The sequence below is a fragment of the Oncorhynchus masou genome, unplaced genomic scaffold, assembly GCF_036934945.1.
Source record: "Oncorhynchus masou masou isolate Uvic2021 unplaced genomic scaffold, UVic_Omas_1.1 unplaced_scaffold_1327, whole genome shotgun sequence".
Taxonomy (NCBI): Eukaryota; Metazoa; Chordata; class Actinopteri; order Salmoniformes; family Salmonidae; genus Oncorhynchus; species Oncorhynchus masou.
The window spans coordinates 38,061-62,954 of record NW_027003142.1 but is presented as its reverse complement, the minus strand read 5'-3'; the positions used below and the strand labels follow the sequence as shown (position 1 = coordinate 62,954).

The window sequence follows — 24,894 nt, the reverse complement described above, 5'->3', positions numbered from 1 at the left end:
GTGATGTTAGGCCCCGGGAAACAGTATCATGGGTGAAACAGGGCAGTGTAAGATGGGTGAAACAGGGGTGGGTTAACAGCAGGGGAAATGTTAGGCCCCAGGGTTGTGTAAACAGTATCAGATGGAAACAGTATCATGGGAAACAGCAGGGGAAAGCCTACAGTATCATGGGTGAAACAGCAGGGGAAACAGCAGGGAAACAGCAGGGGGAACAGCAGGGGAAACAGCAGGGAAACAGCAGATGGAAACAGCAGGGGAAACAGCAGGGAAACAGCAGGGGAAACAGCAGGGAAACAGCAGGGACAGTATCATGGGTGATGTTAGGCCCCAGGGCTGTGTAACCTACAGTATCATGGGTGATGTTAGGCCCCAGGGCTGTGTAACCTACAGTATCATGGGTGATGTTAGGCCCAGGGTTATGTAACCTACAGTTTCATGGGTGATGTTAGGCCCCAGGGCTATGTAGCCTACAGTATCATGGGTGATGTTAGGCCCAGGGCTATGTAGCCTACAGTATCATGGGTGATGTTAGGCCAGGGTTATGTAACCTGTCATCAGGGTGATGTTAGGGCTATAACCTACAGTATCATGGGTGATGTTAGGCCCCAGGGCTGAACCTACAGTGTCATGGGTGATGTTAGGCCCAGGGCTGTGTAACCTACAGTATCATGGGTGATGTTAGGCCCCAGGGCTGTGTAACCTACAGTATCATGGGTGATGTTAGGCCCAGGGTTGTGTAGCCTACAGTATCATGGGTGATGTTAGGCCCCAGGGTTATGTAGCCTACAGTATCATGGGTGATGTTAGGCCCCAGGGCTGTGTAACCTACAGTATCATGGGTGATGTTAGGCCCCAGGGCTGTGTAACCTACAGTATCATGGGTGATGTTAGGCCCCAGGGCTGTGTAACCTACAGTATCATGGGTGATGTTAGGCCCCAGGGCTGTGTAACCTACAGTATCATGGGTGATGTTAGGCCCCAGGGCTGTGTAACCTACAGTATCATGGGTGATGTTAGGCCCCAGGGCTGTGTAACCTACAGTATCATGGGTGATGTTAGGCCCCAGGGCTGTGTAACCTACAGTATCATGGGTGATGTTAGGCCCCAGGGCTGTGTAACCTACAGTATCATGGGTGATGTTAGGCCCAGGGCTGTGTAACCTACAGTATCATGGGTGATGTTAGGCTCCAGGGCTGTGTAACCTACAGTATCATGGGTCATGTACATGAATAAATACAGGAGCCTTCTTAAAGTTTCTCTATTGATATACAGTGGGGGGGGGGAGTATTTAGTCAGCCACCAATTGTGCAAGTTCTCTCACTTAAAAAGATGAGAGAGGCCTGTAATTTTCATCATAGTTAGTCTTCAACTATGACAGACAAAATGAGAAAAAAAACATCCGGAAAATCACATTGTCGGATTTTTTATGAATTTATTTGCAAATTATGGTGGAAAATAAGTATTTGGTCACCTACAAACAAGAAAGATTTCTGGCTCTCACAGACCTGTAACTTCTTCTTTAGGAGGCTCCTCTGTCCTCCACTCGTTACCTGTATTAATGGCACCTGTTTGAACTTGTCATCAGTATAAAAGACACCTGTCCACAACTTCAAACAGTCACACTCCAAACTCCACTATGGCCAAGACCAAAGAGCTGTCAAAGGACACCGGAAACAGAATTGTAGACCTGCACCAGGCTGGGAAGACTGAATCTGCAATAGGTAAGCAGCTTGGTTTGAAGAAATCAACTGCGGGAGCAATTATTAGGAAATGGAAGACATACAAGACCACTGATAATCTCCCTCGATCTGGGGCTCCACGCAACATCTCACACCGTGGGGTCAAAATGATCACAAGAACGGCGAGCAAAAATCCCAGAACCACATGGGGGGACCTAGTGAATGACCTGCAGAGAGCTGGGACCAAAGTAACAAAGCCTACCATCAGTAACACACTACGCCACCAGGGACTCAAATCCTGCAGTGCCAGACGTGTCCCCCTGCTTAAGCCAGTACATGTCCAGGCCCGTCTGAAGTCTGCTAGAGAGCATTTGGATGATCCAAGATTGGGAGAATGTCATATGGTCAGATGAAACCAAAATATAACTTTTTGGTAAAAACTCAACTTGTCGTGTTTGGAGGACAAACAATGCTGAGTTGCATCCAAAGAACACCATACCTACTGTGAAGCATGGGGGTAGAAACATCATGCTTTGGGGCTGTTTTTCTGCAAAGAGACCAGGATGACTGATTCCTTTGTAAAGGAAAGAATGAATGGGGCCATGTATCGTGAGATTTTGAGTGAAAACCTCCTTCCATCAGCAAGGGCATTGAAGATGAAACGTGGCTGGGTCTTTCAGCATGACAATGATCCCAAACACACCACCCGGACAACGAAGGAGTGGCTTCGTAAGAAGCATTTCAAGGTCCTGGAGTGGCCTAGCCAGTCTCCAGATCTCAACCCCATAGAAAATCTTTGGAGGGAGTTGAAAGTCCGTGTTGCCCAGCAACAGCCCCAAAACATCACTGCTCTAGAGGAGATCTGCATGGAGGAATGGGCCAAAATACCAGCAACAGTGTGTGAAAACCTTGTGAAGACTTACAGAAAACGTTTGACCTCTGTCATTGCCAACAAAGGGTATATAACAAAGTATTGAGATAAACTTTTGTTATTGACCAAATACTTATTTTCCACCATAATTTGCAAACAAATTCATTAAAAATCCTACAATGTGATTTTCTGGATTTTTTTCTCTCATTTTGTCTGTCATAGTTGAAGTGTACCTATGATGAAAATTACAGGCCTCTCTCATCTTTTTAAGTGGGAACATTTGCATAATTGGTGGCTGACTAAATACTTTTTGCCTCACTGTGTGTGTGTGTGTGCGTGTGTCTGTATCATTGTGTTTGTGTGAAGTAGCGTGAAAAATTGTTTCTAAAGCAACAGTGTGTGTGTGTGTGTGTGTGTCTGAACCAGTGTGTGTGTGTGTGTCTGAACCTATGTGTGTGTGTGTGTGTGTGTGTGTGTGTGTGTGTGTCTGAACCAGTGTGTGTGTGTGTCTGAACCTATGTGTGTGTGTGTCTGAACCATTGTGTGTGTGTGTGTGTGTCTGAACCAGTGTGTGTTTGTGTCTAAAGCAACAGTGTGTGTGTGTGTGTGTGTGTGTGTGTGTGTGTGTGTGTGTGTGTGTGTGTGTGTGTGTGTGTGTGTGTGTGTGTGTGTGTGTGTGTGTGTGTCTGAACCAGTGTGTGTGTGTGTGTCTGAACCAATGTGTGTGTGTCTGAACCTATGTGTGTGTGTGTGTCTGAACCATTGTGTGTGTGTGTGTGTCTGAACCAGTTTGTGTCTGAACAATTGTGTGTGTGTGTGTGTGTGTGTGTATGTGTGTCTGAACCCGTGTGTGTGTATTAAGGCCTAAGAACTCAGAGAGAGGAGCTATGCACTCAAACAGACCCCTCCACGCCCACTGCACCCACCCCCAGTTCCCATGGCTCTGATCCCTCTCCCGGTGACTTCCCTCCGGGCCTCGCCCCCTGCTGTATTAACCTAATCCCGCTGGGCTTTCACCCGGTCCAGCACAGAGGCTTATACAAAGCACCGTTTCACTGCACCTTTTATACATGCCGGCCAGGCCCTTTTTCCAGCCCACAGACTCACCCGCCAAGACCAACCGGCCTCGGCCAGGGTCGAGCGCCTAGGGGACATTGTGGGGCTGGATGGAGGCCAGAGGGGGATGGGGGAGAGGGTAGGGGTGCCGGACGTAGCGGGGGTTGGGCCTTGTTACAGCCCTGTCAGCAGGTTTAGGGGCAGAGAGGGTTTTATCAATGATCCAGACAATAGAAGCCCTGGTTTGTGTATATCCTACAGTACGCTAGACAGGTCAGGCTATTCATCGTCAGCTCTGTTTGGAACAGTGGTGTGTAACCTAACCTGGGTCTAACCTGGGTCTAACCTGAGGCTAACCTGGGTCTAACCTGGGTCTAACCTGGGTCTAACCTGGGGCTAACCTCTAACCTGGGCTAACCTGGGTCTAACCTGGGTCTAACCTGGGTCTAACCTGGGGCTAACCTGGGGCTAACCTGGGTCTGGGTCTAACCTGAGGCTAACCTGGGCTAACCTGGGGCTCTAACCTGGGGCTAACCTGGACTTCAACACACCTGGGGCTAACTGAGCTAACCTGGGGCTAACCTGGCAACCTCTAACCTGGGCCAACCTGAGGCTAACCTGGGTCTAACCTGGGGCTAACCTGGGGCTAACCTTGGGGAAAGGTTACTAACCAAGTGTGAGGGTGTGGGGATATGATTTGTGTACTGGAATGTTGAGGGCTGCAGCTAGCACAGAAGCGTTTCACTAACCTTTTATACATGCCGACTGTGTTGATTACCATTACAGTCTGAGCTTTGTATTCCTGATCCTTTAGCTGATCACAAAATTATAGTGAAATAGGACAGGAAGGAAATGTGGTAGACAAGGTTTGAATCCAGGTCTCCTGTGCACAACAAGACTGTTTTAGCACACTGAACTAAATTGGGGGGTTTTGGACCTGGAAAGGTTACTCACCACACAAGTGTGATTCACTGAACCACCACTACTGAAGGCTATGGAAGGATGGCCTGAAACACACCTGGAAAGCTAATGGAAGGATGGAAAATCAAATAAAATAAAATTTTATTTGTCACATACACATGGTTAGGATGAGTAAAATGATTCCGAGGAAGGAATAACCAACAAGGAAGTCTTATACACAGTGTATAAAGATATATGAAGGATGCAGTAGATGGTCAAGTACAGTATATACATATGAGATAAGTATGTAAACAAAGTGGCATAGTTAAAGTGGCTAGTGATACATGTATTACATAAGTCAGTAGGAGGGCTGCAGGAGGCACTGCTTAGTGTACAGTATATGTGCGTACCATATGAGATGAGCTAATGTGGTAAGTAACATTATATAAGGTAGCATTGTTTAAAGTGGCTAGTGATATATTTACATCATTTCCCATCAATTCCCATAACTTCACCACACCTTTGCCAACTGAGCTAATTGGTCAGTTCAGTGATGGCCTAACTTCACCACACCTGGCCAACTGAGCTAATTGGTCAGTTCAGTGATGGCCTGACTTCAACACACCTGGCCAACTGAGCTAATTGGTCAGTTCAGTGATGGCCTGACTTCAACACACCTGATCTTCCAGGCTGGTTAAATCAACATTATAAGGTGTCACTCCAGGAGCAGTGTTGCCTACCCTTACTATAGCTAGTTGTACAGTAGCTAGAATACTTCAGGAATTGACTAGTTTAGGCATTAATAAGTCACTGTTATTCAAAACTCAATGAGCGGTCTATATTTCAATGGTTGAAATTATCAATGAGCTTATATGTTCCATTGCTATTTGAAGTGTGATTTGGATTGGTCATAATGTTTTAACATGTAATAACTAAACAGCTTGCTGTTTGCATGGTTGAAGGACATTTCTAGCCTACAAGACTGACAATTATGCGAGGACTCACCATCCATGTTATCAATATTATCGTTTTAACCATGTTTGGATGATATAGAGCCCTCAAACTCAACTCTGGACCACGAAGCCAGTTCCACTGTATTGTTTCATTGTTTCCCTCTAATGAGGGACTGATTTAGACCTGGGACACCAGGTGTGTGCAATTAATTATCAGGTAGAACAGAAAACCTGCAGGCTCTGGACCTCGTAGGGTAAGAGTTGGATACCCCTGGTAGAGTGTCAGTTGAACTAAGCTCATGGGGCATTTATAAGTTGTATTCAAGAAATGTAATTAATTAAAAGTCCAAAAATGGATGTACCCTTTAAAACCCTAAACAGTACCTTAAATAATGAAATTGTTGCAAGCCCAAGCAGACTCGAGAGCAGTCATACATAGAATGTTAGATCAACCTAATCTATGCTCGTTCACTGCCGCCTAGTGGTCGGGTGGTGAAACTGCTGATACTGTTATTCATATGCACAGCTCGGCTACACATTTTATCACAGAAGGTTCGGTTGTTTTGCTATCGAGAACAGATGTCCAGAGAATTCGGCCACGCAGCCACTTTGTACATTCTAAACAGGTAATGGCTTAGGGTCAACATAATTAGAGTACCATTTATCTTAATCACAATGGAATCTCAAACTACTATTAAAAGCTCATACATTTTCACTATACACATTCTTTTTTGTGTGTTTTTTGTTGTTGAATTTTACCCCGTTTTCTCCCCAATTTCGTGGTATCCAATTGTTTTAGTAGCTACTAACTTGTCCCATCGCTACAACTCCCGTACGGGCTCGGGAGAGACGCACTGCTTCTTAACACAGCGCGCATCCAACACGGAAGCCAGCCGCACCAATGTGTCGGAAGACACACGGTGCACCTGGCAACCTTGGTTAGCGCGCACTGCGCCCGGCCAGCCACAGGAGCCGCTGGTGCGCGATGAGACAAGGACATCCCTATCGGCCAAGCCCTCCCTAACCCGGACGACGCTAGACCAATTGTCCCTCGCCCCACGGACCTCCCGGTCGCGGCCAGTTACGACAGAGCCTGGGCGCGAACCAAGAGTCTCTGATGGCACAGCTGGCGCTGCACTATACACATTCTACACACAAACAAAATGATTGCATAGCAAATATACATTCAGAGATGTTTTAACAACTTTATTTTTCATAAGATTATAAAGTGATTTTATAGCACACAAATCCCGATAGGAATTTTTAGTCTGATACATCCAAAGTGAAAAGCATAAACAACCGTACAAATACATTGTTGGCACACCAAATTATCTCTGACCTTGTATTATACTGGCATATCAATCATTCTATTTCATATGATCTTGTCAAAAAGGCTATTTTGGTAGTTATAGCTAGACATATTCGTAAAAAATGATATTTTGGTAGTTACTAGCTAGACATATTTGTAAAAAAAAAATGATATTTTGGTAGTTACTAGCTACACATATTTGTAAAAAATTATATTTTGGTAGTTACTAGCTAGACATATTTGACCATTCCAGAACAAAACCTCAGATTTTTCATTAAGTATGACGTTGAAGAGTACGGTACATTTAATATGTTCTACATCTGCACTGCTTGCTCTTTTTGAGTTTTTTATATAAGATATAAAAATAGCTTTAATAAATACATTAGATTGACTGAAAAAGTATTTACTCATTACTGTAAATCACTCTGGATAGGAGCGTCTGCTAAATAACTCATTACTGTAAATCACTCTGGATAGGAGCGTCTGCTAAATAACTCCTTACTGTAAATCACTCTGGATAGGAGCGTCTGCTAAATAACTCCTTACTGTAAATCACTCTGGATAGGAGCGTCTGCTAAATAACTCCTTACTGTAAATCACTCTGGATAGGAGCGTCTGCTAAATAACTCCTTACTGTAAATCACTCTGGATAGGAGCGTCTGCTAAATAACTCCTTACTGTAAATCACTCTGGATAGGAGCGTCTGCTAAATAACTCCTTACTGTAAATCACTCTGGATAGGAGCGTCTGCTAAATAACTCCTTACTGTAAATCACTCTGGATAGGAGCGTCTGCTAAATAACTCCTTACTGTAAATCACTCTGGATAGGAGCGTCTGCTAAATAACTCCTTACTGTAAATCACTCTGGATAGGAGCGTCTAAATAACTCCTTACTGTAAATCACTCTGGATAGGAGCGTCTAAATAACTCCTTACTGTAAATCACTCTGGATAGGAGCGTCTGCTAAATAACTCCTTACTGTAAATCACTCTGGATAGGAGCGTCTGCTAAATAACTTGAATGTAAATCGCGAAAATTCTGATGACCTTGTAGGGTAAGAGCTGTTTGAAAAGACCGCCTGAAATCACAGCCTGTTTTGGTGCGACAGCGTATAAACACAGAAAAAAAAACACTTTCCGAAAATTCTTTTTTTCCTGTGTTTAATATCATACAGCTGATGAAACTGACACTGACAGTGTTATTTCCTGATAGTTGCTGGTTGAAAATGCAATCTACACAGGGCCTTCTAATCAGCTGGTTTGTAGGGGCGAGAGTTTAGACTCTCCATGGTGACATCATGCGATACATTTTTTTTAATAGACCAACAGCAAAATGTTCCATACCTCTCTTCCAACAACAGCTAGTTTTGAGTTTCCCCCTCCCCACTCAGACCACACCCAAACTGTCGTAGCTAAAGTCTTGCTTGAGAAATTGCTCAGAAACGACTTGTTTTAATTGAATACAATCACAGTAAAATACTTATTTGTTACCCAGAAATGATTTGATATCCAGATAAAAACAGATGCATTGAACCTTTAAAAAACACATCAACATACAGGTCTGTTTCCCAAACCTGTTGTAATTGTGCAGGGTTGTGTCATTATGCATAGCGTTGAAATGCATGGATTGATGTTTTCACAATTAAAACCATCAACATACAGGTCTGTTTCCCAAACCTGTTGTAATTGTGCAGGGTTGTGTCATTATGCATAGCGTTGAAATGCGTGGATTGATGTTTTCACAATTAAAACCATTTTTTTTTCAGTATTGATTGGTTTCACAATTATTGATTCAGTACATGGGATGGGGTACAGTCTGATCATTTAAATACACATTACAAAGCAACATGGTAATTCCCTCTGTCGGCAGTGTCTACATTCTATGATCAAGATGGCAAAATATAGCAAAGATTTAAGACTTTCATATGAATGCATTGTGCTTGCAACGCGAGGGTTGTGGGTTGGATTCCCACGGGGGACCAGTTGGGGGGAACAGTATGAAAACTGGTTGTGGGTTGGATTCCCACGGGGGACCAGTTGGGGGGAAACAGTATGAAAATTGGTTGTGGGTTGGATTCCCACGGGGGACCAGTTGGGGGGAAACAGTATGAAAATGGGTTGTGGGTTGATTCCCACGGGGGACCAGTTGGGGGGAAACAGTATGAAAATGGGTTGTGGGTTGGATTCCCACGGGGACCAGTTGGGGGGAAACAGTATGAAAATGGGTTGTGGGTTGGATTCCCACGGGGGACCAGTTGGGGAAACAGTATGAAAATGGGTTGTGGGTTGGATTCCCACCTGTTGGGACCAGTTGGGGGTGAAACAGTATGAAAATGGGTTGTGGGTTGGATTCCCACGGGGGACCAGTTGGGGGGAAACAGTATGAAAACTGGTTGTGGGTTGGATTCCCACGGGGGACCAGTTGGGGGGAAACAGTATGAAAATGGGTTGTGGGTTGGATTCCCACGGGGGACCAGTTGGGGGGGAAACAGTATGAAAATGGGTTGTGGGTTGGATTCCCACGGGGGACCAGTTGGGGGGAAACAGTATGAAAATGGGTTGTGGGTTGGATTCCCACGGGGGACCAGTTGGGGGGGAAACAGTATGAAAATGGGTTGTGGGTTGGATTCCCACGGGGACCAGTTGGGGGGAAACAGTATGAAAACTGGGTGGGGTTGGATTCCCACGGGGACCAGTTGGGGGAAACAGTATGAAAATGGTTGTGGGTTGGATTCCCACGGGGGACCAGTTGGGGGGGAAACAGTATGAAAACTGGTTGTGGGTTGGATTCCCACGGGGACCAGTTGGGGGAAACAGTATGAAAATGGGTTGTGGGTTGGACCAGTTGGGGGGGAAACAGTATGAAAATGGGTTGTGGGTTGGATTCCCACGGGGGACCAGTTGGGGGGAAACAGTATGAAAATGTGTGTCCTCACTATCTGGAGGTCGCTCTGGATAAGAGCATCTGCTAAATGACTCACGTCATGAGAAAGCAGCAACAACAGTTTGTCCACCAATCAAGTTCATACGACCTCATATTCTTTATATTGTCGTTAATATCACAGTGTGTTTGTGTATGGCTGTGAGCTGTAGGTGTAATTAACGTGTTCCATGTGTGTGTGTGTACACGAGGTGTTTGTGCGCACATGACCCAGCCGTCACGGGGACATGGTCACAGGTCACTGCACTCAGAGAAGGACCTCTCCCTCTTCTCCCTGGCCGTGACGAAGTTGAGCAGGTCGATGGCCGTCACCACACCAAACACCATCTGCTTCAGGCTGGGGGAGCCGTCCGTCAAGTCTGAGAGTAGGAGAGAGGGAAGGATAGAGAGGGTGGCATTAGCCCCCTCTTACAGCCATCATTGGACGAGGGGAGGGTGGGGTTATGGTTGGTTGCAGGCCCAAATCAATGTTGGGACCAAACAACTGAGGACTTTGAGACTGGAACATACAGTGCATTTGTAAAGTACACAGACCCCTTGACTTTTCCCACATTTTGTTACGTTACAGCCTTATTCTAAAATCAATTAAATAGTTTTATCCCGCCTCATCAATCTACACACAATACCCACTAATGACAAAGCAAAAACAGTGTTTTTACAAATGTTTGCTAAGAAAGGTTATTCTTTTAAATCACATTTGCATAAATATTCAGACCCTTTACTCAGTACTTTGTTGAAGCACCTTTGGCAGTGATTACTTCTTGGGTATGAGGCTACAAGCTTGGCACACCTGTATTTGGGGTGTTTCTCCTCTGCTTATCCTCTCAAGCTCTGTCAGGTTGGATGGGGAGCATTGCTGCACAGCTATTTTCAGGTCCCTCCAGAGATGTTCAATCGGGTTCAAGTCCAGGCTCTGGCTGGGCCACTTGAGGACATTCATAAACTTGTCCCGAAGCCACTCCTGCGTTGTCATGGCTGTGTGCTTAGGGTCGTTGTCCTGTTGGAAGGTGAACCTTCGCCCCAGTCCGAGGTTCTGAATGCTCTGGAGCAGGTTTTCATCAAGGATCTCTGTGTATCTTTCCTTCGATCCCAGTCCCTGCGCTGAAAAACATCCCCACAGCATGATGCTGCCATCACCATGTTTCACCTTAGAGATGGTGCCAGGTTTCCTCCAGACATAACACTTGGCATTCAGGCCAAAGAGTTTAAACTTGGTTTCATCAGACCAGAGAATCTTGTTTCTCATGGTCTGAGACTCTTCAGGTTCCTTTTGGTAAACTCCAAGCGGACCATCTTGTGCCTTTTACTGAGAAGTGGCTTCCGTCTGGCCACTCTACCATAAAGGCCTGATTGATGGAGTGCTGCAGAGATGGTTGTCCTTCTGGAAGGTTCTCCCATTCTGTCAGTGACCATCGGGTGTTGGTCATCTCCCTGGCAAGGCTCAGTTTAGCCGTGCGGCCAGCTCTAGTTAGTCTTGGTGGTTCCAAACTTCTTCCATTTAAGAATGACGCAGACATTTTTTGGTCACCTTACCCAGACCTGTGCCTTGACACAATCCTGTCTCGGAGTTCTACGGACAACTCCTTCGACCTCATGGCTTGGTTTTTGCTCTGACGTGCACTGTCAAGTCTGGGACCTTACGTAGAGACAGGTGTGTGTCATTCCAAATCATGTGGACTCCAATCAAGTTGTAGAACATCTCAAGGATGATCAATGGAAACAGCAAGGACCTAAGCTCAATTTCGAGTCTCATAGCAAAAATTCAGAATACTTATTTATATAATGTTTTTTTTTTGCGATAAATGTGCTAAAATTTTCTTGAAACCAGTTTTCAGTTTGTCATTATGAGATAGTGTGTAGATTGATGACACTTTTTATTTATTTAATCCATTTTAGAATAAGGTTGTAACGTAACAAAATGTGGAAAAAGTCAAGAGGTCTAAATCCTTTCCAGATGCGCTGTATACCAGTCACATGCACACAGCAGACATTAAACCAGACTGGTTTACATGGGTTCAGACCAGCCACCTTACCACCTGGTTACTGCCCGCACAAAAAGGTCAACGAACCTTCACTCCTCTTATCGCAACATGTTCACCATTATAGCAGGCAGAAAGACTTACATTGGATCTGTTCGTGTACCACCAGGGCAAAGTGGTCCGTCTCCAGGATACGAGAGAGCTTCCCCAGGTTATCAGTCAAACGGATCTGACAATAGGATGAGATCATCAGTCAGACGGAAAATAGAGAGGGCCGTTTCATCATATAAACAAACAGGGGTGATTTCAGTGTGTGTGACTGACCTGTTTGCACTACTTACAGAACACGTGTGTGTGACTGACCTGTTTGAACTGGGTGTAGATCACCTTGTTGACTGGGTCTGAGGGTTTGATCTTCCCAGCCAGCACAGAGGCCAGCATGTTCCCCAAAGTAACCATTCCTAGGACCAGCCTACACACTCACACACACACAGTTATTTTAGCAGCAGAACAACACTAACCCATGGACAATGTCACCGGAACAGTTGAATGACTTGAATCAGATGGTCAGTGTCCACAGGTGAAACATGGGTCTACAACATTTACAAATCAACAATACTAATGAATTGAATTCCAGGGTTATTTCAATGGAAGATTCAGATTCTCTACAATCATTTAACTTCTTCACCATGAACTAGTAAGCGACACAAAGATAATGGATATGTCCAAAATGGCACCCTATTCCCTACATGGTCAACATTAGTGCCCTACGAAGGGAATAGGGTGCCATTTGGGAAACAGCCTCTGGTTAATGAAAGAGGCAGGAGATGAGACAGTGGAGGAGGACACCCACCCAGCCTCGTCCACTACAGGGGCCTGGTCAAAGCCGTTCTCCTTCAGGATCTTGATGGTCTTCTGACAGCTGACCGTGGGCAGGACGGTCAGAGGGGCAGAGAGGTTCAACCCCTGCAGCTTCAGGTTCCACCACCTGGGGAGAGAGAGAGAGAGAAGAAAGACAACCAATTAAATAAATAAAAACAAAATACAACCTTTAAAAGGCATAATATACAGAAATCACCCCACAATTGCCTGGTTGCTAACATTCTACAATTTACACCTGATATCAGTTTGAGACAAAACAAGCAATGTGCAAAATCATTCTACCACCTAAACCGCTGTGAAACTTATTTTCAATAAACAAAATATATAGTATTTAACTGTTTAACCCTGGTGTACCAAACCGAAAGTAAAAAGACGCAAATCTACACTTAAGGACATGAAGCACAGAAATAGCCCATAGAACGGATCTACTACTTCTTAGACTTGCTTCCAATTTGAATGAAAGATCTATAACTCACATTTCTATGTGAGTTTGGTCAGGTCACCCATAGAGCTACATATTGCACCTTTAAGAGAAAACTACAAACAAATAGACTTTGAAGCACTAGATGAAGACATGCTCAGAGACACAGACCCACCAGGGTTTGTTCAGACACAGACCCACCAGGGTTTGTTCAGACACAGACCCACCAGGGTTTGTTCAGAGACACAGACCCACCAGGGTTTATTCAGAGACACAGACCCACCAGGGTTTATTCAGAGACACAGACCCACCCGGGTTTGTTCAGACACAGACCCACCAGGGTTTATTCAGAGACACAGACCCACCAGGGTTTGTTCAGACACAGACCCACCAGGGTTTGTTCAGACACAGACCCACCAGGGTTTGTTCAGACACAGACCCACCAGGGTTTATTCAGAGACACAGACCCACCAGGGTTTATTCAGAGACACAGACCCACCAGGGTTTATTCAGAGACACAGACCCACCAGGGTTTATTCAGAGACACAGACCCACCAGGGTTTGTTCAGAGACACAGACCCACCAGGGCTTGTTCAGAGACACAGACCCACCAGGGTTTATTCAGAGACACAGACCCAGCAGGGTTTATTCAGAGACACAGACCCACCAGGGTTTATTCAGAGACACAGACCCACCAGGGTTTATTCAGAGACACAGACCCAGCAGGGTTTATTCAGAGACACAGACCCACCAGGGTTTATTCAGAGACACAGACCCACCAGGGTTTATTCAGAGACACAGACCCACCAGGGTTTATTCAGAGACACAGACCCACCAGGGTTTGTTCAGAGACACAGACCCAGCAGGGTTTGTTCAGAGACACAGACCTACCAGGGTTTGTTCAGACCTACCAGGGTTTGTTCAGACCTACCAGGGTTTGTTTACCATGATGTCTGACTCCTTCAGGAAGCCTTTCTCGAACATCCACTTGTCACTCAGGAACTTGGTCCTGAAAAAAAAAGAAGGGTCGTTGTTAGTTACTTCATCCACTAGGAACAGCTGTTAAAGGTTCAGATTAAAGAGAAGGGTTGTTAGTTACTTCATCCACTAGGAACAGCTGTTAATGGTTCAGATTAAAGAGAAGGGTTGTTAGTTACTTCATCCACTAGGAACAGCTGTTAAAGGTTCAGATTAAAGAGAAGGGTTGTTAGTTACTTCATCCACTAGGAACAGCTGTTAAAGGTTCAGATTAAAGAGAAGGGTTGTTAGTTACTTCATCCACTAGGAACAGCTGTTAAAGGTTCAGATTAAAGAGAAGGGTTGTTAGTTACTTCATCCACTAGGAACAGCTGTTAATTAAAGGTTCATCCACTAGATTAAAGAGAAAAGGGTTGTTAGTTACTTCATCCACTAGGAACAGCTGTTAATGGTTCAGATTAAAGAGAAGGGTTGATTCCACTAGGAACAGCTGTTAAAGGTTCAGAGAAGGGTTGTTAGTTACTTCATCCACTAGGAACAGCTGTTAAAGGTTCAGATTAAAGAGAAGGGTTGTTAGTTACTTCATCCACTAGGAACAGCTGTTAAAGGTTCAGATTAAAGAGAAGGGTTGTTAGTTACTTCATCCACTAGGAACAGCTGTTAAAGGTTCAGATTAAAGAGAAGGGTTGTTAGTTACTTCATCCACTAGGAACAGCTGTTAAAGGTTCAGATTAAAGAGAAGGGTTGTTAGTTACTTCATCCACTAGGAACAGCTGTTAAAGGTTCAGATTAAAGAGGGGATCATGAACCAGTGATTCCCACGAGGCAACAGCTGCAATATTCAGACATGGCCACAAGGACTACAGTATATTATAGTCATAATATAACAGTATATTCTAGACCCTGGTTCCTCACATGTAGTTGCGGATGGAGTCTGGCAGGATGACCACACACCGCTGGCCCTCCTTCAGGTCCTTGGCCACCCTCACCGCTGCTGCCATGGCCGTGCCCGAGCTGCCACCTGGCACAGGGGACAAGAGACGGGCACACTGGTTGGCATGACGACCCGTGGCCAGGTCAACCCACAAATCAGAACATGACATAGGTGGCGTTCCAGGTGGTCTTTATTGAAGTGGGAATGTGCAGGTATCCCAGTCCCTGGAGAAGTACTGAATGTCTCAGGAACCACCTCCATTTGACCTGCAACACGGATGACCTGCAACACGGATGACCTGCAACACGGATGACCTGCAACACGGATGACCTGCAACACGGCCAGAGTCACCACTGGTGACAATGAGATGAATGACAGAGAAACAGAACGGTGACAAACGTACCACACAGCAAGCCCTCGTCTCTGACCAGCATACGGGACATGTTGAAGGACTCCTCATCGTTAGACTTGTACCAGCTATCCACCACCTACAGGTAGACACACCCTGGTGAGGTAGTGTGTGTGTGTGTGTTTAAGTGTGTGTGTGTGTGTGTGTGTGTCTGTCCATCTGACTCACTGATCGGTCCAGTACAGTGGGGATGAAGTCGTATCCGATGCCCTCCACCTCGTACCGGGTCTTGTCTGTCTTGTTCAGCTCCTCTGGTTCAGCCAGGATGGAGCCTTCAGGGTCCACACCGATGATCTGACCACACACACAGACAGAACCATACCAGACAGAACCACACAAGATCAGACAGAACCACACCAAACAGAACCACACCAGACAGAACCACACCGAATCACACAAGATCAGACAGAACCACACCACACAGAACCACACCAGACAAGACCAGACAGAACCACATCACGTCAGACACAAGTTAACACCCAGTAAGGACGGCCATAGCCTGTGATCAGAACCAGAACCGTTTCTATTCCGTCATGTTGAGGTAGTGAATGTGAAGATCCAAGTTGAGACTGATTCTATTTGTATGGATCTTTCCATACTTGAATAGCAATTTCAATTGAACTGTCCCCAACCCTGGTAATGAAGCCACCTGAGGATGGGAATGTATTCCAGGTGGACACCCAGAGTTCACTCACCTGGATGTTTGGGCACCTCTCCTTCAGTTTGCGGGCAATGCCAGTGATGGTGCCGCCTGTGCCAGCGCCTGCCACCAGCATGTCCACTTTCCCTGCCAGGGCACAGACGTGGGGGGTGTCAGGTTAGCTCATACAGATGGATTCAGATCATGAACAGTGTCTCTATGAGGGCTACAAGCCCACACAACTGCTCAGGCAATGCTTCGCAGTTGACCAAAACCATGAGTTAAACCTTATTCAAACACACACGCTTGTATAACAGCGATTCTCAGCTAGTGGATGACGACGAGGTTTTGAATGGGTAGCAGGTGTCTGAGTAATAAAAATAAAAGTGTTTTTATATATATATTTTTTTTAATGACTTATTCTATGAAAAAAATACTCTAAACCAGGCAGAAAGTGTATAGAAATAATGAATTTACATTTCTAAATAACAATCTCTGAACAAATCACAGTATTTTGAGAGAGAGAGAGAATGCCAGCAAGACAAGAGAGAAGGAAAGAGAGAACAAGAGAGGGAGTAATAGAGAGAGGGAGCCGAGAGGAAGTCTGTCTCACCATCACACTGCTCCAGTATCTCCTCTGCTGTGGTGTCATAGTGGGCCAGGGGGTTACTAGGGTTACGGTACTGGTCCAGGATGTGAGAGTTGGGGATCTCGTTCTTCAGACGCCAAGCCACACCCACGTGAGACTCTGGTGAATCGAAACGAGCGCTGGTGGGAGTACGGACGATCTCTGCGCCCAGGGCTCTCAAAACATCCACCTGGGTGCATGCAGACACACAGACAGGCAGCGTTTTCATGACCACTTGTGCAGACTTCACAATCAAATAGGTCCTGTCAAATTCCCAGAGGGGAGATGGATGAGGCAGGAGTACAGCAGGCTTACCTTCTCCATGCTCATCTTCTCAGGCATGACAATGATACAGCGGTACCCCTTCACAGCTGCAGCCAGGGCCAGACCGATACCTGTACACACACACACACACACACACAGGGACACACACAGGGACACACACACACACAGGGACACACACACACACACACAGGGACACACACACACACACACACACACACACACACACACAGGGGGACACACACACACACAGGGGACACACACACAGGGACACACACACACACACAGGGACACACACAGGGACACACACACACACACAGGGACACACACAGGGACACACACACACACACAGGGACACACACAGTTACACACACACACATGGTGACACACACACACACAGGGACACACACACACACACAGGGACACACACACACACAGGGACCGCCACAGGGACACACACACACACACACAGGGACACACACACACACAGGGACACACACACACACACACACACAGGTGGACACACACACAGGGATACACACACACACACACAGGGACACACACACAGGGACACACACACACACAGGGGACACACACACAGGGACAGTTTGCACTTTTGTAGCTATTCCATTGGACACACACACAGGGGGACACACACACAGGGGGACACACACACAGGGGGACACACACACACACAGGGGGACACACACAGGGACACACACACACACACAAATTCAGTGAATCTACCACTAGTGAGACACATTCCTATTCATTTACTGAGACACACACAGTTACCTGTATTGCCTGAGGTGGGTTCTATGATGGTGTCTCCTGGTTTCAGATGTCCTGCCCTCTCTGCATCCTCCACCATACGCAGACTGATCCTATCCTTCACACTGCCGCCCGCGTTGAAGTACTCACACTTGGCCACTGCACAGAGACAAAACAGAACGGTACACACTGGATCTCACACACAGATTCAAACGTTTATCATTCTGAATTAGAATACCTTGTCTGAAAACATCTGATAATGGAACCAGAACTGGGTCAAACATGTTCATCTCATTTAGTTGAGAGTTTGCACTTTTGTAGCTATTCCATTGATTCCATTGTGCTTCATACATTTTATGGTACACGTGGGGTCATTTTCTGTGCAAAAGTCCTAAGCCAACAATATAATTAAACTGTTACATTCGATACAATATAACTGTCAATAAACCCCAAACGGGATTATGGAGTCGAGCATGAAGAAATCTACAAAGAAGTCAGCTGAACACAGACACCCCAAAGTAAATCCAATTCACACGACTTCTTAAGCCAACCAATGAAAAAGGTTTTGACTGGCTGTGTTCTATGTCTGCCTCAACAGAAAGAGACATGGAGGGAAGACAGCCTTGAATACTGTCTGAACAGTGTTCTCAGGACTGTCTGCCTCAACAGAAAGAGACGTGGAGGGAAGACAGCCTTGAATACGGTCTGAACAGTGTTCTCAGGACTGTCTGCCTCAACAGAAAGAGACGTGGAGGGAAGACAGCCTTGAATACTGTCTGAACAGTGTTCTCAGGACTGTCTGCCTCAACAGAAAGAGACATGGAGGGAAGACAGCCTTGAATACTGTCTGAACAGTGTTCTCAGGACTGTCTGCCTCAACAGAAAGAGACGTGGAGGGAAGACAGCCTTGAATACGGTCTGAACAGTGTTCTCAGGACTGTCTGCCTCAACAGAAAGAGACATGGAGGGAAGACAGCCTTGAATACGGTCTGAACAGTGTTCTCAGGACTGTCTGCCTCAACAGAAAGAGACGTGGAGGGAAGACAGCCTTGAATACTGTCTGAACAGTGTTCTCAGGACTGTCTGCCTCAACAGAAAGAGACATGGAGGGAAGACAGCCTTGAATACGGTCTGAACAGTGTTCTCAGGACTGTCTGCCTCAACAGAAAGAGACATGGAGGGAAGACAGCCTTGAATACGGTCTGAACAGTGTTCTCAGGACTGTCTGCCTCAACAGAAAGAGACGTGGAGGGAAGACAGCCTTGAATACTGTCTGAACAGTGTTCTCAGGACTGTCTGCCTCAACAGAAAGAGACATGGAGGGAAGACAGCCTTGAATACTGTCTGAACAGTGTTCTCAGGACTGTCTGCCTCAACAGAAAGTCTGGACAATGTTCTCAGACATGGAGGGAAGACAGCCTTGAATACGGTCTGAACAGTGTTCTCAGGACTGTCTGCCTCAACAGAAAGAGACGTGGAGGGAAGACAGCCTTGAATACTGTCTGAACAGTGTTCTCAGGACTGTCTGCCTCAACAGAAAGAGACGTGGAGGGAAGACAGCCTTGAATACTGTCTGAACAGTGTTCTCAGGACTGTCTGCCTCAACAGAAAGAGACATGGAGGGAAGACAGCCTTGAATACGGTCTGAACAGTGTTCTCAGGCCAATGTTTGCCTGGCAGATAATGGTAGGTTCTGGGATAGGTTTCATCATGGTGGCACGAATAAATTGGTAACTCTCCGTGAGAAAAGTGCACAAACAAGGCTGAAACATTGAGTGGGAAACATTTGCACCCATGTAGCAAGTTAAGGTTCAACCATTCATCTCCAAAGGGCTCTGAGAAAAGACTCCCTGATAAACTCACAGACTTCACACTTGAGGCCGAAGGTCTTGGGGATCTTGTTCATGCGCACCAGCGGGGTGTCACCGATCCTCCGGAGGATGTTGGTGAGGATTTTAGGAGCTTTGGTCCTGGAAGAGGGGAGTTTATGATGTCACTGACTAACTCGACGTTGATGAATGATCAATGCTCATACCACATTGACATGAATCTGACTAAAAGATGGATAATGGAATAAAGTGGAAATGAATAGAGGAGGAGACGGATGGAAGGAATGACATAAAAGGTCACCAGTCTTACCGTTGAGGGTCACCAGTCTTACCGTTGAGGGTCACCAGTCTTACCGTTGAGGGTCACCAGTCTTACCGTTGAGGGTCACCAGTCTTACCGTTGAGGGTCACCAGTCTTACCGTTGAGGGTCACCAGTCTTACCGTTGAGGGTCACCAGTCTTACCGTTGAGGGTCACCAGTCTTACCGTTGAGGGTCACCAGTCTTACCGTTGAGGGTCACCAGTCTCTTACCGTTGAGGGGTCGTCACCAGTCTTAGGGTCACCAGTCTTACCGTTGAGGGTCACCAGTCTTACCGTTGAGGGTTACCAGTCTTACCGTTGAGGGTTACCAGTCTTACCGTTGAGGGTTACCAGTCTTACCGTTGAGGGTTACCAGTCTTACTGTTGAGGGTTACCAGTCTTACTGTTGAGGGTTACGGTTAGGGTGACCAGTCTTACTGTTGAGGATGGGTGTGGGGGGAGTCGGCGTGGTTGCCCCCCAGTCTCCAGGTGCACCGGCTGGGAAGGTCGGGACGGATCCACTTCCTCTCCCCCACCGCCTGGATGGTTCCAGTCACATCCTCCACCTCTAGCTTGTCTCTGACGCCCCCCTTGGTTGGGAGTTGTAACAGCCCTTCCTGGACCTTGGAGGATCCGTTGGCGTCCCCATTGCCGTTGGTGACGCGTAGCCTGGCAGTGTGTGGGCACACAGGGCCCAGGACGCTGCTGTCTTTAAGGGAGGGGACCGCAGGCATGTCTCACCTAGGAAGTTAAATGGCACATGGGCTAGTAAATGGCACGTGGCCTCTGTCCTACGCGTAAGCACAGATCTAGGATCATATTCCCCTTACCCCAGTCCTAATTGTAACCGTTAGCTGGACAATAAGTGATCTCACCCTGTATCAGTGGTTTGGGGCTACTTAAGAGTCCAACGTTCAGGCAACGTTTCAACACCACCTAGCGGTCTGAGGGACAGGAGCAGCAGAAGGCCACTCTTCAGAATATTTGAGGGAATCGAGGAGCTGCTGCTGTTGTCTGTCTCATACTATACACACTGCTGGACAGACTGACAACTTCAAACTAATTACAGTCAGGAAGACATGAAGAACATTCCTGACAAAAATGACAAAAACAAATCTAGACCCCAAGAGGCCTAGTGAGGTGCATATTAACCTGCACACCACCATGCCATGCTGTACGTCCCTCTGAAGAGTGGTACTGGGAGCCCCACAGTTCAGTTACAAATTACTCAGGCAGACGCACTATCTCAACACGTTTGATGTTTAAGTCAGTGAACATCCTCAGGTCAATGGAAAAAACAATAACTTAAAATATGTGAAAGGCCAAATGCGAGATTGGCTCCTATACCGGAGTTGCTAGGCGTGAGGCGCTACAATTGAAAGAAATGACCCCTGTTCAGAAGGGCTAATCATTAATGGAGGTAATTGTGTGTGTCCAGCTAATTTGTATTGCCTAAAGACCCAGGGTTATAGAAGACAACGTACTGTCCCTAACGTATCAACAAGACAACGTACTGTCCCTAACGTATCAACAAGACAACGTACTGTCCCTAACGTATCAACAAGACAACATACTGTCCCTAACGTATCAACAAGACAACATACTGTCCCTAACGTATCAACAAGACAACATACTGTCCCTAACGTATCAACAAGACAACATACTGTCCCTAACGTATCAACAAGACAACATACTGTCCCTAACGTATCAACAAGACAACATACTGTCCCTAACGTATCAACAAGACAACATACTGTCCCTAACGTATCAACAAGACAACATACTGTCCCTAACATATCAACAAGACAACGTATCAACAAGACAACATACTGTCCCTAACGTATCAACCAGACAACATACTGTCCCTAACGTATCAACAAGACAACATACTGTCCCAAACGTATCAACAAGACAACATACTGTCCCTAACATATCAACAAGACAACATACTGTCCCTAACGTATCAACATACTGTCCCTAACATATCAACATACTGTCCCTAACGTATCAACCAGACAACATACGGTCCCTAACGTATCAACAAGACAACATACTGTCCCTAACGTATCAACATACTGTCCCTAACGTATCAACATACTGTCCCTAACGTATCAACATACTGTCCCTAACGTATCAACATACTGTCCCTAACGTATCAACATACTGTCCCTAACGTATCAACATACTGTCCCTAACGTATCAACATACTGTCCCTAGCATATTAAAATGGTACTAATTCTTTGGATTCCCAGACAGAGAGTTCAGTCTGTTGTGTTGCTCCTGTCTAATACTAATAGGCAGTGTACACTTCCAAGCAGCTGTTCAAATGGACCTCTTTCTGACCTCCACTGAAGACACAAACCTCGCCTGAGTGGCTTGACACCAAATGACCAGCACACAATAAACCCACCGGAGAGCATTGTGTCCTTAGGAAAACAACGTACGGTTGGAGACAGAGAGGGACCAAAGGAAACGTTCTCTCCTGAGCCAGCGCATTTCTTAATGGGACTACTACTGCTGGTCATGCTACTGCTGTTACAGCGTCTGTCTAACTGCTGCTATGGCAGACATGGGAGCAGAGGTTTGAGTGTTCCTTGGGTGAGTTCATTTGCAATCTGATCCCCCTTGCAGACACGTTCACTAAGTGGCAATGAGGCTGAAATGTTCAGAGGGTTGTGTTACGTCACAGCTGGCCTTGGGTGTGTAACCAAACCAGTTGAGCTGACACCCTCCAGACCCAACCCACCGGTTATAACAGTTACTACATGAGATAAACTGCCTTTGGAGCTTCTCTCAACAGATATTCTCAATACCTTCTACCACAAAGTATGTTATTTTTTAAATCTCTTTCAGAATTCCCAAAAGTGGAATTAAACGAGTGTGCGATGATATATAGCCTGGCTAAAAACAAGGGTAAATAACAAAAAGGACAGGATTTACAACCATATAATAATACATATAACTGCCCTACCGAGACAGTGTCCAATAACGCCTGTCATAACTATTCAGAGCCATGAAGGCCATAGCGGCAGGTCGCCTAGTGGTTGTTAGAGCGTTGGCCTAGTAAACGTGAAGGTTGTAAAAATCGAATCCCCGAGCTGGTAAAAATCTGTCGTTCTGCCCCTGAACAAGGCAGTTAACCCACTGTTCCTAGGCCGCAATTGAAAATAAGAATTCGTTCTTATTAACTGATTAGCTTCGTTAAATAAAGGTAAAATAAAATAGCGGATTAAACACCATGGTGAAGGAAGTTTCTGACGACTGTGGAATCGAGCTCTGACTAGATTGGCTCTGCCTCTGAATAGTTATGACAGGCAATGTCTTTTTAGGGCCATACGAGAAACATATATTTCGTTTAGTCATGGCACAAGAGTGCACTCAACTATGGCAAATTGTGGTGGGCAAAATGAACTAATGGTGCAGCTCAAATTCATTACATGCAGCCCTCTGTCACCAGAACAGACAGAGACAACAAATGTGATGGAGGATTCACAGGTATACATTATAACTTCATTTCTCAACACAAAGCGATCTTGTATTCAGGTAACTGATGATAGACAGTAGGACCCAGAAATACTCCCATATGGTGGGTCAAAGGCAGATGTTTGTGTGTGCCTTTTTGCTAACCCAAACCTGTTTCCTAAATGTACCATAATTTTCCTTTTTATTTCACCTTCATTTAACCAGGTAAGCTCGTTGAAAACAAGTTCTCATTTACAACTGCGACCTGACCAAGATAAAGCAAAGCCGTGCGACACAAACAACAGAGTTACACATGGAATAAACAAGCGTAGTCAAAAACACAATAACTCCTAACCTACTGTACTACGAAAAGTCAAATCTGACGTTAATTTGACAAACGTTGGATCCCTTCTAGCCATGACCCCATATGGTCGGGGGGTTTATGGAACCCGGAAATAAACCATGTGCTTGTTTAAAACACGAACGGTCATTGTAGTACCCACCTCTTACTATTATTTTGATTGCCATGACTCAGTAGGTAGGTACAGCATAATTATACAACTTTACAAGGACACAGAACCGTATTTCGATGAATGGAACATGACATCATAAAATAAATGTGCATTAAAAAAAAGTTGCACTAACATCATCATGCAAGTGGTCGATCAGTTTCAACTTACCTATGTATCTGATGGTCTAGGAATCTGGAGAGGTAACGAATCTTCCTCCGGTGATAGAAAGAGACTTACAACAGTTGGATAATAAAGTTGACTATCAGCGCGAGGAGGTTAGCCAATCGTTGGGGAAGAATGCATGTTTAGGGCGCACTTTGATTGGCTGCAGCGAGGGAGTCTATTTCTGCCCCTCCTCCAATAAGAGATGCAGATTTGGTGAAACAAGTAGTACATGGCGAAGACGTATGGAAGTTTACCAGGGATCTATTTATATTAATTTCCAAAAAGTAAAGAACCTTTTCGAATGTTAGTTTCAGAAACATCGGAGCCTATACGCAACCCGCGCATCCCATTGTGCCATTCAATGCGTTAACGTGCCTTTCACGCATGGTTTATGGTCGTAAATGTTTTTTTTTTAGGTCACTATTCTTTGTGAGGACTGTATCTTTCCAACAGTTACTGTTGATCTTGGTTGTCCAAGGTCATTTCCTTGCGTAACCATTAGACATAGTACGGATGGATACATTTGGTTACACGGTCATAACATTTGCTGAGTTCAAAACAACTGGGTACTCGGAAAAATAGGTTCAATCATGACGTCAGTGACCTTCAGGTCGGAGTCTAGAAAGAGGCTGGAGTTCTCTAGCTTTCTAGAGCTTCAAATGACGTCATGATTTGACCTCGTATTTTTCCAAGTTCAAATGCTCCATTCAAAATTGGGAACTCCGAAAAATAAGAAGTCAAATCATGACGTCAGTGAGCTTAAGGTCGTTTCTTAAATGCCCAGTGACAGTAGCTTTACTCTACCTGTCAAACTCATTCCAGAGGGCCAAGTGTCTGCGGATTTTCCCTCCTCTCTTGTACTTGATCAATTAAGTCACTAATTAGGAACACCCCTCACCTGGTTGTCTAGGTCTTAATTGAAAGGAAAACCCCAAAACCAACAGACACAAACTCTGTCCAGCTGTGTAGTGCTAAGATAAAAACCAAAACAT

At 45.6% G+C, this 24,894-nt stretch overlaps 1 protein-coding gene across 1 annotated transcript; it reads right to left on the bottom strand.

Annotated features, from left to right (window-relative positions):
• Window positions 1–9,611: 9,611 nt before the first annotated feature.
• On the bottom strand, window positions 9,612–24,023 carry cbsa (cystathionine beta-synthase a). Its single transcript, XM_064958705.1, has 15 exons — window positions 23,906–24,023; window positions 20,202–20,504; window positions 19,497–19,603; window positions 17,658–17,792; window positions 16,896–16,975; window positions 16,566–16,770; window positions 16,008–16,099; window positions 15,481–15,606; window positions 15,307–15,391; window positions 14,885–14,990; window positions 13,923–14,000; window positions 12,542–12,676; window positions 12,052–12,160; window positions 11,833–11,917; window positions 9,612–10,068 (listed from the first exon to the last, which is right to left on the bottom strand). The coding sequence occupies exons 2-15, from the start codon at window positions 20,495–20,497 to the stop codon at window positions 9,941–9,943; spliced, it is 1,767 nt and encodes a 588-aa protein (XP_064814777.1). The 5' UTR covers window positions 20,498–20,504; window positions 23,906–24,023; the 3' UTR covers window positions 9,612–9,940.
• Between the last annotated feature and the right edge of the window lie 871 nt (window positions 24,024–24,894).